We start from the raw sequence: 14,675 nt of genomic DNA on the forward strand, positions 1-14,675 counted from the left end.
GGGGTCAGACAGTGACGGAGGAAACTCTGTAGAGATGTTTGACCAAACAGCAGCAGAAGATTTGTCATGAGACTCGTCGGTCACTCAGGATGACGGCTTCATCTTCATCATCATCATCATCGTCACTGAGGTGAATCTGTTCTTCTCCTGCAGCGCAACCATCAGGTCACAGGGTCAACACAGATTCTTTTAGTCAATAATCTGCTTCTTTATTTCATCAGAAATCAGAATCAGAATTTTTTTTTTTGCCAAAAGCAGTAAAGCTTCCGAGCTTTAAGCTCACTTAAAATGTATTATTAAAATGAAAAGTAAAGAAATTAAAATAAAAAAATATTATAGAACAAACAATCCACATACTGTTGCGGCTGTCTTTCAAAACAAATGCTGAGGAACTTAAAGCTCTTTGCTGACACATCCATAACAAAAAAAATAAAAAAAGAGCCAACAAGCAGTTATAGCAAGAGGGAAAAATAATACTAAGTGAATTTGAGTAAATAATAATGATGATAACATTGAGATGATGGTAAGGTGAAATGACGGTCAACAAAAAATATTAAGAGCATCTTGTTCTCTTTGTGTTCAACACTCCCACCACCACACACAATAAGTAAAAGAAAATAACCACACACCCCAATGTGTCAATGCAATGATGTAAAACCTATGTAAAGAAACAGGCAAAATATATTTTGGCTCCTACATATACTATATATATACAGAATACCTCATATTTAATTGGTTAAAGCAGGTTAAAACAAAAACAGCACACACACAGCAACACGTTTTCTGTTAGTTGAAAAAGAAAAAAATGAATAGACTGAATGTAAATAAAACACTTAAAATTAAGTCTTGTTGCTGCACTGACAACACTCAGGTTACAGGACAGATGTTGAGTCCTCTGGTGCTGCAGTGCCTCAGTCCGACCACGGGGGGCAGGCTGCTCTCATCCTCCACACTGAAGGGAGAGAGTCAACAGGTGGAAACAGCCAGCTGCAGGTTGGAGCATTTTCCCACGTGGTTTCTGCAGCAGCAGAGATGTGACAAACAAACATACCTGTACTTTACTATACTACACTACTTATACTATTATAATACAACTCTTAACTCATCAGCTGTGTTCAGCCCCTTGTTCTCACTGACCCTCAATTTATAACAAAAATATTCATGAAGAAACTGTTGAACTGTTGAGAACTGATGAATAAATTCACACACACTACAATACACATATGACGTAAAAACCATGAAGAAGACTTTAGAAGAGAATAGAAGACTATAAAATGTGTCTATAAAAAGGGAAAATTGAAATGATATCGACTGTTTTAAATTTTTATCGATATTCATGACATTTAATTATCGAATTTAACCGTTCCCATAAGGCATTTATAATCCAATATTGCCTAATACGAATAAAAACGTGTGGATGGAAACATGGTTATAGTCAGGAATCATCAGGTGACTTGTGTGTGACAGACGGTTCACACAGATTTCCTGCTCTGCTTCAGATTCACAAAGTCCCAACAGTCCTGAAGATGATGATCCAGAATCCAGGTTTTTGCTCTTCACTCAACTTTGGCTGAGATTAATTGATGAGGAAAAAATGATTCATAACTTTGCCTTTGAAAGCATCATCACTGTACTTTCAGTCTCTAAACCAATAAATCAGTATTGTTTCTCAGAGAGATACTGTGCTGCAAAAACCTGTTGATCACATGAGACTGAGAGGAGAGATGAAACCACAGATGATTTCCTCCTGCAGGATCTCAGTGAAACTCTAAAGGGAACATCTGAGGGACGATGCTGGATCGTTGACTGAGCTGATGGACAGGTGTGTGGCAGCTGACGAGTCTGGATGTTAGACAAGTTCGTCCTCTGCAGCAGCCTGGACTCCTTCTTCTTCAGCTGGCCCTCCGTCAGCTGTGGAAACACCCAGGTTCAAAGACTGCAGCTCTATGGCCTCCTGCTGGACTGGACTCTGCCCCCTGGTGGCCTGGAGAGATGTGGCAGCACACAGACAGGAGACTTCAGTTCAACATACAGGAGCTGAGAGCTTCATGTCAGACAGAGCTCAGGTCAACAAAGGTGAGTCTGGTACCTTAAGGCTGAGACAAATGACAGTGATCATCAGCAGCAGACTGAGTGGCAGGACGACCAGTCTGATGATATAACCTGTTGGATCTGTTGGATCTGATGAGACACATTCAGTCATCACGTTAGATCACATGACACGAGTACAACAGCTTCATTAAACAAACCTCAACATGTTTGAGTCAGTTCTTAGAGAATGAGGTCGTCTGATCGTCTCTGTGCACTGACGATGTTGGACAGACACAACAGGTGGACAGAGTTAGTCTGAAAGGATGAACTGAAGCTTCTTGTCTCCTTCCAGCCTGTGTCTGGTTGAAATGTCTCAGGTGAGTGTTAATCACCATCTTTACAGGCAGTTTACCAAACATGATCCTGGTGAAGCTGAATCATCCTGCTGACGTCTGACTCATCATGTAAAACCCAGTTTCTTACCATCATGGTGCTCATGTACCTTCACTGGATCCTCTCCTGTCGTGGACTTTTCACTACAGCAACATGGACGGATGAAGAGACAATGGGCCCCTGAGCACAGACAGGTGAAATGTGCTTCAACTCACCTGAGACAGTGAGGGACAGTCGACGGCTCTCAGAGGAGAAGTTATGAGAAAAAACGTAGAGGTCATAAACACAGCTGTAGTTTCCTTGGTGGGCGGGCTCTGCAGCAGGAAACAGGAAGGAGGCGGAGTGATTGACAGCTGGCTGGGTGTAGTTGTCCGTTGTGTTGGAGGAGGTGAAGGTGAGCTGGAAGAAGCCTCCTGGGTACTGTGGCTGGATGGAGCAGCTGATGGTGAAGTTGGAGCCCATCAACACGCCTGAATAACCCTGCTGCTGGGCCTGGGAGACCCCGTCCATGGAGGACACAGAGATGATTGGCTGGACCAGCAGGTCTGTAAACAGAGAGATGATTGGCTGAATGTTAACAGTCAGTTTCTAAAAAGATCTGATCCAGATGTTCACTGGAAAGATAACAAGACAAAATTGATCTTAATTGTTCTGTATTTTATCTATAAAGCATCAGTAAATGACAGCTCCTTTCTGTGGGGAATCACGAGGCATCAAACTGTCTGAACTTCCAGTGTAGTTGTTATTAAAGGAGCTGTGAATGAGGCAAGGCAAGGCAAGGCAAGGGCAGCTGCTGGGTTTGTCAGTGAACCACAGCAGGTTGGTTGAAGCTGCAGCCAACCTATCTGGCTGTTGTGATGAATAATCCTCAGAATGGGTTTCTCCTGGCTCCGATGTCCCATTCATCCTTTGGAGTGAACAGCGTGTCAGACACACAGCCAGAAAAGATCCAAAGAGCATCGTGGTTCACTGATGATTATGATTTATTGTCTGACATGAAAAGCACAATATGAAAGTGATATGATGTTTCTGGTGGTGAGTTCATGTGTCTGTTCAATCCAGTGACGCTGCAGTCAGTGACAGTATCACTGCATCACCTGCCGTCCACAATCAAACTTAAGGCGAGACACGGCAGGCAAAAACATCGTTTTTTCATGCACTTATCAATTTTGAGATTTTGGGCTATTTTGCTTCCATAACATGTCTTCTTTCAGACTAATACAAAAAAATAGTCTAAAATACACATTATGGGTGTTTATTTTACTTCACTTTGACTGGTGTCGCCTGTAGATTTCTCCTAAATTCACCAGAACTGAGCGTTCTATCGCGGAGCGAGCCGCGTCTGTTCAGACTCTTGTCATATCAGGTATCGCTGTGAAGCTCTCTCTCTATCTCTCTCTATCTCTCCCTCTCTCTCTCCTGCACTAATGTGTCGGTTCCAAAAATGGTCATTTCCTTTGTACCAGCGACGAATCGTAAAAGTACGAGGGAGGGTCTCATTGGCTGGTGTCGTTTTCCGACAGCGTGATTCGTTTAGAAGCATCACGTGATGCGCTCTGAACAGCGGAGGGACTTTTAAAAACGGGGAAAGGAAATCGATTTAAATCCTCACATAAAATAAAACAGCAACTCTCACTTGCTAGACAACAAAAGACACAGCACAGAAACTCACCGAGCCATAAGATCCCTTTACAAAGTGCGTCATCGCGGAAGCTGTCACCCGTAAAAAACGAGTGTTTGCCTTCGGAGACCAGCGCGATACACAGCGGTGGCTTTTTTTTTTTTTTTTTTTTTTTTACACATCAGACGTCTGAATGAACTGATCGGAGATTTAATATACGTCCCTGCGCTGGTACAGGGCTTAAAATGAACATCGATCCTCAGAATCACGTGTTGTGCAGTAGTTTACTTCTCAGTGACAGAGGTGAAACGGATGTGACACTGACATGGGCCAGAGATGATTTTTAGCCAGACAGAGAGAAACTGAAAACATTGGTTGTCATATTACAGATGAGCCCAACTAGGCTACACCTAAAGTGTTTCTTATTTTTATTTTTTGGGTATGGTTTATTTTTATTTTTTTCTCTGACCAACTGGCCCACACACCTTAAAATTCACAGTGGCCAGACACTCTTGTTTCCAGTAACAATGGGCTCTATGCACAGCTCCACTGCTTTCTAAATTCAAGGCAGCTCTTTTATTTACTGACAAACTGATTAATCCAGGTGTGTTTGAGTAGTCACATTGGTCAGACACACCTGGATTAATCAGTTTGTCCAATAATGTAATACAGGAAACAAAGGAGCTGCCTTAAGTTCAGGAAGTAGAGCTGTGCATAGAGCCAATTTGTGGAATTTTTGCAATAGAATCTTTAAAGGCCGTTTTCTCAAAATGAGCTTTTTCTTGTACTCTGGACCCGAAATCTCCAGTTCAGCAGCACTTACAGACACCAAACCTTCCAGTTGTATTCCTGCCTATATTCTGAAGGTTTTTACAGAGGGGATTGTTGATATATCATTCACAGCCTCATTTATACAACAATTTATACCTAAAAACAGGGCGAAATTTGATTTTTTAGGGCTGGTGACAGTATTTTCTCATTTACAAAGTGATAAAAAGAGATATCCAAAATCCCCTCTGTAAAAAACTTTTGACTTTAATATGTCAACAAAATAAAACAAGAATTTTGAAAGTGGCTTTATCCAATCTTCAGATTTCGGGTCTGGAAATGTACACAAATTCACGCATATTTAATTATATAATGTCTAATTTCCATATGTAAGCATAATATTTAAGAAAACATGTAATACAAAAAATAATTGTCTCAATCTAAGTAATAAACATAGAAAGTTTCATGGCAATAGCTGTTAGTTAAATTTTTTACCCTATTCACCTGGGGTGTCTCGCCTTAAAGGATGGACACATTTATGATAATGTTGTTCCACATCTTCAGTTCAGTGGAGTTTACATGTATTCTGATCCTCCCCTGCTCAGGGGTTAGCTTCACCTGTACCTGCAAGGAGCCCATGATTGGGTGGAGGGTTCTCCAATACAGACGATGATGTAACATGTTGAGATAGTAAATGTCTTGTTTTCAGACCTTCACTCACTTCAATACAAGAAGAACATGTTACTGAACATTTCTGACACTGAAACAAAGGAAGGAAGACACTAAACCTGACTGTCACTGATCGACTTACCTGAACAGGTGATCTCTATGGTGGAGGAAGAGGAATGTGATGATGAACACTCCCTCAGGGTAGATCCAGACTGAACACAGTTAGGGTTGATCCTCCACACAGACCTCTCTGAGGACTCCTTTCTTCTTCCTGTTGAAACAACAGAGCCACAGTCCAGATCTCTACAGGCTACAGATGATGCCTTCAGGTTCCAGTTGTAGTCGCCCACTGGTCTCCACTCTCCTTGTTTCACCTGCAGGTCACCTGCACAGCGACTGGCTCCTCCCACCAACCTGACAGACTCTGAACACAGAGAAGAGAGTGAAGAGTAAAAGAAGTGAGTTTGATTCAAACAGAAATGAAGCAAATCCAAACTGTAGCTCCACTTGTACCTGAGCAGGTGAGTCCAACAGCTTTGCCAGGTGAGCAGCTGGTTCTAGTTGAGCCTGAGCTTCTACAGTCCAGGAGAGCTGACTCATTGCCTCCACACTGGAACTCTTTGGTCCACATTGGAGCCTCGTCTGCTCCATAGAGCGCCCCCTGGAGGACTGAAGGAGCCCCACAGCCTAGCTCCCTACAGACCACCTCTGCATCCTGCTGGTCAAAGTTATCTTCACACACTGAGGACCACCACTGGTTAGACTGGTTGGACTTGACCTCCAGTCTGCCTGAACACACATTGGTCCCATTCACCAGCCTGACAGAGTCTGCAGAGAGAGACACAACATTTAAACTTTGATCCCGACCTTTATTTACTGTCATATCAACTTTAAAGTCATCAGCATGTGTCCAGAAATGAGTTCCTTCTCTGTCCCCAACAACCATTAAAGAAACTCACAGTCCAGTTGACATGAGATAATAATAAAAGACATTCTCCATCTATCCAGGCTTGGTTGAACGACATGTATCACTGTCTGTCTTCTGGCGACGGTGTAGTGATGAGTATATGAGTTTGTGCTGTGAATTGAGTGTGTGTGGTGAATGAAAACTTGTAAGTCCCATCATTGTGTGTGCATGATGTGTGCATCAGTGGTGGTATAACTGGTTCAGGGGTCGAGTGTCACAGCACCATGGACAAGGCTGTTATTTTGTGTGTGTTACATGTCAGTTTAATCTTGCAAATAAAACTTTTGTCCCAAATGGAGAGATAACAAGACAAAATTGTTCTTAATGGACTATAAAGCATCAGTAAATGACAGCTCCTTTCTGTGGGGAATCATGAGGCATCAAACTGTCTGAACTTCCAGTGTAGTTGTTATTAAAGGAGCTGTGAGTGAGGACTGTGGCAGCTGCTGGGTTTGTCAGTGAACCACAGCAGGTTGGTTGAAGCTGCAGCCAACGTATCTGGCTGTTGTGGTAAATAATCCTCAGAATGGGTTTCTCCTGGCTCCGATGTCCCATTCATCCTTTGGAGTGAACAGCGTGTCAGACACACAGCCAGAAAAGATCCAAAGAGCATCGTGGTTCACTGATGATTATGATTTATTGTCTGACATGAAAAGCACAATATGAAAGTGATATGATGTTTCTGGTGGTGAGTTCATGTGTCTGTTCAATCCAGTGACGCTGCAGTTAGTGACAGTATCACTGCATCACCTGCCGTCCACAATCAAACTTAAAAGGATGGACACATTTATGATAATGTTGTTCCACATCTTCAGTTCAGTGGAGTTTACATGTATTCTGATCCTCCCCTGCTCAGGGGTTAGCTTCACCTGTACCTGCAAGGAGCCCATGATTGGGTGGGGGGTTCTCCAATACAGACGATGATGTAACATGTTGAGATATTAAATGTCTTGTTTTCAGACATTCACTCACTTAAATACAAAAAGAACATGTTACTGAACATTTCTGACACTGAAACAAAGGAAGGAAGACACTGAACCTGACTGTCACTGATGATGTCACTGATGGACTTACCTGAACAGGTGATCTCTATGGTGGAGGAAGAGGAATGTGATGATGAACAGTCCCTCAGGGTAGATCCAGACTGAACACAGTTAGGGTTGATCCACCACGTAGACCTCTCTGAGGACTCCTCTCTTTCTCTTGTTGAAACAGCAGAGCCACAGTCCAGATCTCTACAGAATACAGATGCTTCCTTCAGGTTCCAGTTGATGACGTCCACTGGTCTCCACTCTCCTTGTTTCACCTGCAGTTCACCTGCACAGCGACTGGCTCCTCCCACCAACCTGACAGACTCTGAACACAGAGAAGAGAGTGAAGAGTAAAAGAAGTGAGTTTGATTATGTGGCAAGGTGAAGAGGGCCCAGGCGGGGATTGAACCCACACCTACCGGGTAAGAGTCATGCGCTTGCCAGTCACCCAAAGAGTCATCCCTTTGGCCAAGTAGCCAGGGCGCATGAGCAAGTGGAGGCATAGTGACAGGAACCTCAACTGTCACATCTCTCCCCCTCTTTTCACAAGCATGTCCTCGTGCTTCTGCGCAGGCTGCCACACATTAGGAATCCATGGACCCACCCATAGTGCTACATGGATCCTGCCGACAACGCCAGAATGTGGCAAGGTGAAGAGGGCCCGGGCGGGGATTGAACCCACACCTCCCGGGTAAGAGTCATGCGCGCTTGCCAGTCACCCAAAGGGTCATCCCTTTGGCGAAGTAGCCAGGGCGCATGAGCAATTGGAGGCATAGTGACAGGAACCTCAACTGTCACAATTAAAACAGAAATGAAGCAAATCCAAACTTGTACCTGAGCAGGTGAGTCCAACAGCTTTGCCAGGTGAGCAGCTGGTTCTAGTTGAGCCTGAGCTTCTACAGTCCAGGAGAGCTGACTCATGGCCTCCACACTGGAACTCTTTGGTCCACATTGGAGCCTCCTCTGCTCCATAGAGCGCCCCCTGGAGAACTGAAGGAGCCCCACAGCCAAGCTCCCTACAGACCACCTCTGCATCCTGCTGGTCAAAGTCATCTTCACACACTGAGGACCACCACTGGTTAGACTGGTTGGACCTGACCTCCAGTCTGCCTGAACACACACTGGTCCCATTCACCAGCCTGACAGAGTCTGCAGAGAGAGACACAACATTTAAAGTTTGATCCCGACCTTTATTTACTGTCATATCAACTTTAAAGGCATCAGCATGTGTCCAGAAATGAGTTCCTTCTCTGTCCCCAACAACCATTAAAGAAACTCACAGTCCAGTTGACATGAGATAATAATAAAAGGACATTCTCCATCTATCTATCCAGGCTTGGTTGAACAACATGTATCACTGTCTGTCTTCTGGCGACGGTGTAGTGATGAGTATATGAGTTTGTGCTGTGAATTAATGAGTGTGTGTGTGGTGAATGAAAACTTGTAAGTCCCATCATTGTGTGTGCATGATGTGTGCATCAGTGGTGGTATAACTGGTTCAGGGGTTGAGTGTCACAGCACCATGGACAAGGCTGTTATTTTTTTGTGTGTAGAGAACATGTCACTTTAATCTTGTAAATACAACTTTTGTCCATTTCTGACTGTCTTTCCTGTTATTGTTATCCTGTAGAGTTCATTTGTTTGGATGATGTTATTCGTCAGGACTCGCTGCATTTATAAGAGGCTGTGTGTCTGTCAGTTAAGTTGCAGCATGTGCGAGGCGCTGCAAAAGGCTTTTAATTTTTGGTAACGCATGAGTACTCTAACGCGTTACTTTTGTTCATAGGTAACGCTGTAACGTAACTGATTACTTTTAATTGATGGTAACGTTGTAACCTAATTAACTACTTTCCAAAGTAACTATACCCAACACTGCTCACTGATGGACTTACCTGAACAGGTGAGCTCCACGGTGAAGGGAGATAAGTATGAATATGGTGATGAACACTCCTTCAGGTTGAATCCAATCTCAACACATTTAGTGTTGATCTTCCACACAGACCTCTTTGAGGACTCCTCTCCTGTTGTTATTGAAACAGCAGAGCCACAGTCCAGATCTCTACAGACTACAGATGCTTCCTTCAGGTTCCAGTTGTAGCCACCCGCTGGTCTCCACTCTCCTTGTTTCAGCTGCAGTTCACCTGCACAGCGACTGGCTCCTCCCACCAACCTGACAGACTCTGAACACAGAGAAGAGAGTGAAGAGTAAAAGAAGTGAGTTTGATTAAAACAGAAATGAAGAAAATCCAAATTAAATAACTTCTAAATAAAATACTTGAATCTGCTCCATCTTGTGGTAGTCATGAAGAATGACACTGGTAAAAAACAAAAAAACAAAAACATGAGAGAGACTAGAGCCTTGATGTGCTGATCGAGCAAACCTTTCGAGCTGTTGATGTTGGGATGTTAATAAAGTAAATGGAGCTTATTAGTGGTTGTTTCTCTTCCTACTCTTAAGTTCACTCTATAGCAGGACCTTCAGTAACCCTTGTAAACTATCTAGTTTTCTAGAGTTCTCAACGGGCCGGGCCAGCCCGACAAACTCGACTGGGTTCGGGTCGAAAAAATATAAAAGTGGCTCGGGTTGGGTCGGACCTCAGGCTTCCTTTTTTACCCCTCATAAAACACATTTATGGTGTAAATTGTTGTTTGTTCATGTGTGAGTCAAAGACAAATATCCCACTCTGCATCTTGTGCCGCTGTGGGCAGAACCACTGAAACATTACTGCCGGAAAATGCAGACGATAGGCATGTGCCTATTCCACAGCTGCAGCTGTGCATCAACGGCACGCGCACTCGATACATCTCCACAGGCGCACCGTTCCCATGGCGGAAATGTAATCAATTGCGCCCGCTGCCTGCTGATCAAAAGGCAAGTGTAGCCTACAGCAGTACGTTAGTCCCGCCCGTTAGTGGGCCGGTACCGGAGGGGCCAGATGACGTGAGGCAGAAGACGAGTGCTGCGTCACCGGCAGCGGCACCTCCCGCTGCAAAGAAAGCATGCCGCTTTTTTTTTTTTTCTCTGGCCGGGCCGGGTTTGGGCAGATAATTAATGCTGGTGTGTCGGGCTCCGTTGGGTCCGGGATTAATAACCCACGGGTTGGGTCGGTTCAGGTTGTAATTTTCAGGCCCGTTGAGAACTCTAAACCATCCTTATTGAAATAGATCTACTTTTTTATTTGTTTACATTTTTTCAAATGTAAACAAGAGGATCTATGACCAGGAAGGTGAAGGACCATCAGCCGATGATCAGTGGGGACAGTGAAATCATGTAGTCATGCTCATTTCAGTGTTGAGACATACAGTAGACACTGTGATGTTACGAGCATAGTTAGATAAGAACTCCATTACCCAGCATGCCACAGTAGTTAGGAGCATGCACGGGAGCCCTGCTGGCACGTGAGTTGTACGTAGCCGTGCATGTAGCACTGGATTGTTTACATGTGCAAAAGCTCAGCTATCACGCTTTGTCTGCTTATTGCAAGTTTGAGCACGACAACACAGACACCTCACTCATCCATCCACCAGCACCTTCATGTGTCCTCATCCTCTCTGTTTACCTGTGGAGTTGTGGCTTCCTTCAGCCCAGAGTCCTGAGGAGAAAACCAGAAAGGAAACATCAGTGAGATCTGTGAAGACAGCGACGTCACTAAGAAGCAGAAACAGTCGCACCATCATACGGGTCAGGAACAATGAAATGAATCCCCAACACATCCATCACAGCAGCATCAGCTCCCACAATCCTCCACACTGAGCTCCATATATCTGCTCTTTATCTCCTATGATGCTCAGGGTGATGGGAGTGTTTCTGTCTGTTTCTATTCAGTTGTTTTTATCAGTCCATCTATCCTCTGACTTCTCCAGCTGGTTTGGATGAAAACCAGCTTGTAGCCCATTGTAGACGTTACTGCAGTAGTGACGAGGCATCGCTGTGTCACTAAAGGAGAAGCTGGTCGTCTCAACCCAAATATGAAAAACTATTTGTGTTCAGATTTTCAAGTGAAGACAAATCTGCAGAGATCTGTAACTGTAAAGGTGTAAATAAAAAGATCTGTAAGTGTAACTCAGGCGGGAGCTCTTGATTGGTTGTCTGAATTTTGCTGTGGCAGATCCACAAATGTGTGCAGTGATATGTTAAAAGGATGTGTGTGTAACCTTTCATTTGCCCTGAGTTCAGGCTCACAGGCTCAAGCTGCTGCGTAGCAACCATATAATTGCTGGGCTGGGGAAAGCTGTGGCTGCAATTGCTCTCAATTGTTTGCTGTAAGTAAAAGTTCATGTTTTAGCTGTAATGATGCTGTGCTGTCTCTTTCTTGTCTGTCTGTTCCCCTCCTCTGCTCTTAAGGAGGGGGCTGCCCTACAACAACAACAATAATATTAATTAATGATAAATAATAACAGGTGTGTTTTTACATGTTTTTCAAAAAAAATATTTTGGGGCTTTTACCTTAAAGGAGACATATTCTGCCCCTTTTCACAAATTAAAATAGTTCCCAGGTGTCTCAAAGACATGATGTCTGTGACATGCTTCGGTCAAAATACCCAGAGGTTTCAGTGCCTGTCCCTTTAAATGCAAATGAGCTCCTGCTTGCCCCGCCCAACCCCTTCTGCTGGTCCACATTTTAACTTAGGGAGCCTGCACATTACAGATTTTGTTGTCAACTCTCACATTTCGGGGGCCGAAAGACAAGCCAAACACCCAAACATATGTTAAAGGTGTACAGAAATTGTCCTGTTTGTCGCGCCGAGTTGTCACGAGCTGCAACACGAGTTTACCCGAGTAAGGAAAACGAATTTGATTGGTCGTTATCGAGCGGGCGGGATATTCAAAGCTTGGGGCGAGACCGAGCTCCGTGTGTGTGTGTCTCAGACGTTTGAATGACGGATTACGGATCCAATATCAGTGGCTGATGAATCGTGCAGGCTGACGTATAATCTGTGCGCCTGCATTATCCAATGCGAAAAAAAAAATACACACTTTCATCCTGGATTTACTCAAAAATAGAATTTTGCACAAAGTTTGGCCTACATCGTCTGAAATATGAGTTATTACATTAATTTTATGATCCAGAGTGGGCTCAAATTCAATTTTCTTTTCTGTACACCTTTAAAGAGCCCTCAAAAAGTGATATTTCCATGATATGTCCCCTTTAAAGCCCCACTATGTAGTTTTTCAACCATAAATTACTGTTTCTAAACCCACACTGCAAAAACCTCAAAATCTTTCCAAGAGTATTTGTCTTCTTTCTTGTCAAAATGTCTCAATTTTAGTCAAAACTAATCTCTTTCCACTTAAAATAAGACTCATCACCTGAAAATGAACATGTTTTTAGACACTTGTTTCAAACTAATTTTCAATTGAAATGAGTAGAAAAATCTGCCAGTCAAAGCAAGATTTTTGTGCTTGTAATAAGAAAGAAAAACTTGCTCCACTGTCAGATTTTTCTACTTATTTCAAGTGAAAATATACTTGAAAAAAGTAAAAAAATAAAATAAATAAATAAAGTGTCTAAAAACAAGCTACTTTTTAATGTGATGAGTCTTATTTTAAGTGGAAAGAGATTAGTTTTGACTAGGAATAAGACAAATATTCTTGGTAAGATTTTGAGTTTTTGCAGTGCAAGTGGTGCCGCTGCTGAAGCCTGAGCAGGGTCGCACCAACTGCAACGTCACTCTAACTTTCCTGTTCAGGACCGTGGTCCTGGTACACCGCAGCTCCTCTGAGCTCCAGAGACCGAGCTCAAGCCCGGTCTCCCTGCTCCTCTCACCCACACACAAGCGCCCTGTGCTGGGCTGCACGGCCGGCCAGGCCCCCCTCCAGAGGTCCAGTGAGCTCTGGAGCTTTGTTCAGCAACGGCAACGGCACCAGCAACAAATTCACGTAGACTACCACTGTGTGTGCTTCCCTAGGAACAGGGTAGCAGACAGTTGCTCTTCTCAACCACATTACCAATATCACAAATCCTACATAGTGGGGCACCTACCCTGACCCTAACAAAGCTCTGCAACAATATTTCTAACAGCTAAGTTAAAGTCAGCAACAATCAAGATCTCCCGCCTGAGTTGTAACTGATGACAGACACTTTCAGATCCATTTATGTATTTGTGGATGTGTGTTTACACCTTTACAGATTTATGTATACTTACAGATCTGTGTATGCATTCACAGATCTTTGCATGCATTTGCAGATTTGTCTTAACTTTCAAATTTGAATATTATGACGGAGTATTAGAGCCACATTGACAAATAAAAAAATCACAAACTTCGAGAATAAAGTCGTAAATTTACGACTTCATTCTCGTAATATTATGACTTTTTTCTCGTAGGAAATGTACGACTTTATTCTTGTAAATTTATGACTTTATTCTCAAAGTCTGTTTTTTTTTTGTCAATGTGGCCCTAATACTCCGTCGTAGAATATAGATTAATAAGGATTTTTTTTTTTTTTTTTTACACATTTACAAAAATGATTACGCACACACAGATTGAGATACACATTTGCAAATAATAGAGTAACAATAATACATCCACACATGTCCCTCAGTCCTACCTGAGCTGCTCAGCAGCAGCAGCAGCATCAGGTGATCCATGTCCATGTAGACGTCCGTCTTCTCCTCTCTGACTGCCGGACTCGTCCTCTCCTCGTCTATTAACCTCAGGTTTTATCTCGTCATTAGCTCCATGAGGTCAGTACATCTTATTAAACATCACATTACTTGTTATTTCCTGAGTGACGGTATCATAGAAACACATCTGCTGCTTTCTCAACTTAATTCACGTATACAGTATTTTAATCTGCTGCATCCTTTCACAGCCCAGGCTCAATGAGCATGACAAAGAGGGAGACGACATGAGTTTTAAAGTAAATTAACTTAAATGCATTTACAGCTAAGGTTAAAACAACACCGTAAATGAATCTGTGATCTATTGAGTCAGTAGTGAATGTAGTGTTGTGTGTATGAGAGATGTGGTGGAGACGAAACCAAGCATAACAAATAAACCAAACAGGCAGCAAGTGGTCGGAGAGAGTGTGACTGACAAAAATGTTGGTACCCTTATGTTGAAGAAAGAAAAACACACAATTGTCACTGAAATAAACAAATAACAAAGACAAACACTAGGGTCACATGATGTGGAACTAATGTTGTTCAATGTCACCCTGGGAATTACTTTTTCATACACAAGGCACACAGG

At 43.1% G+C, this 14,675-nt stretch overlaps 1 protein-coding gene across 1 annotated transcript; it reads right to left on the reverse strand.

The window, feature by feature from the left end:
* Positions 1-1,781: 1,781 nt before the first annotated feature.
* On the reverse strand, positions 1,782-14,077 carry LOC146967413 (scavenger receptor cysteine-rich type 1 protein M130-like). Its single transcript, XM_085762203.1, has 10 exons — positions 14,032-14,077; positions 11,041-11,073; positions 9,373-9,501; positions 8,315-8,629; positions 7,524-7,805; positions 5,996-6,310; positions 5,625-5,906; positions 2,640-2,969; positions 2,090-2,172; positions 1,782-1,984 (listed from the first exon to the last, which is right to left on the reverse strand). The coding sequence occupies exons 1-10, from the start codon at positions 14,075-14,077 to the stop codon at positions 1,850-1,852; spliced, it is 1,950 nt and encodes a 649-aa protein (XP_085618329.1). The 3' UTR covers positions 1,782-1,849.
* Between the last annotated feature and the right edge of the window lie 598 nt (positions 14,078-14,675).

The sequence above is a fragment of the Trachurus japonicus genome, chromosome 19 (genome assembly GCF_045865225.1).
Source record: "Trachurus japonicus isolate A0001 chromosome 19, Traja_1.0".
NCBI classification, from domain to species: domain Eukaryota; kingdom Metazoa; phylum Chordata; class Actinopteri; order Carangiformes; family Carangidae; genus Trachurus; species Trachurus japonicus.

Coding starts and splice junctions, on each gene's coding strand:
- LOC146967413 (XM_085762203.1), bottom strand. CDS start 14,077: ATGGACATGGATCACCTGATGCTGCTGCTGCTGCTGAGCAGCTCAG. Junction 11,074..14,031: donor GCTGCTGCTGAGCAGCTCAG/GTAGGACTGAGG, acceptor TTTTCTCCTCAG/GACTCTGGGCTGAAGGAAGC. Junction 1,985..2,089: donor TCATTTGTCTCAGCCTTAAG/GTACCAGACTCA, acceptor ACATCTCTCCAG/GCCACCAGGGGGCAGAGTCC.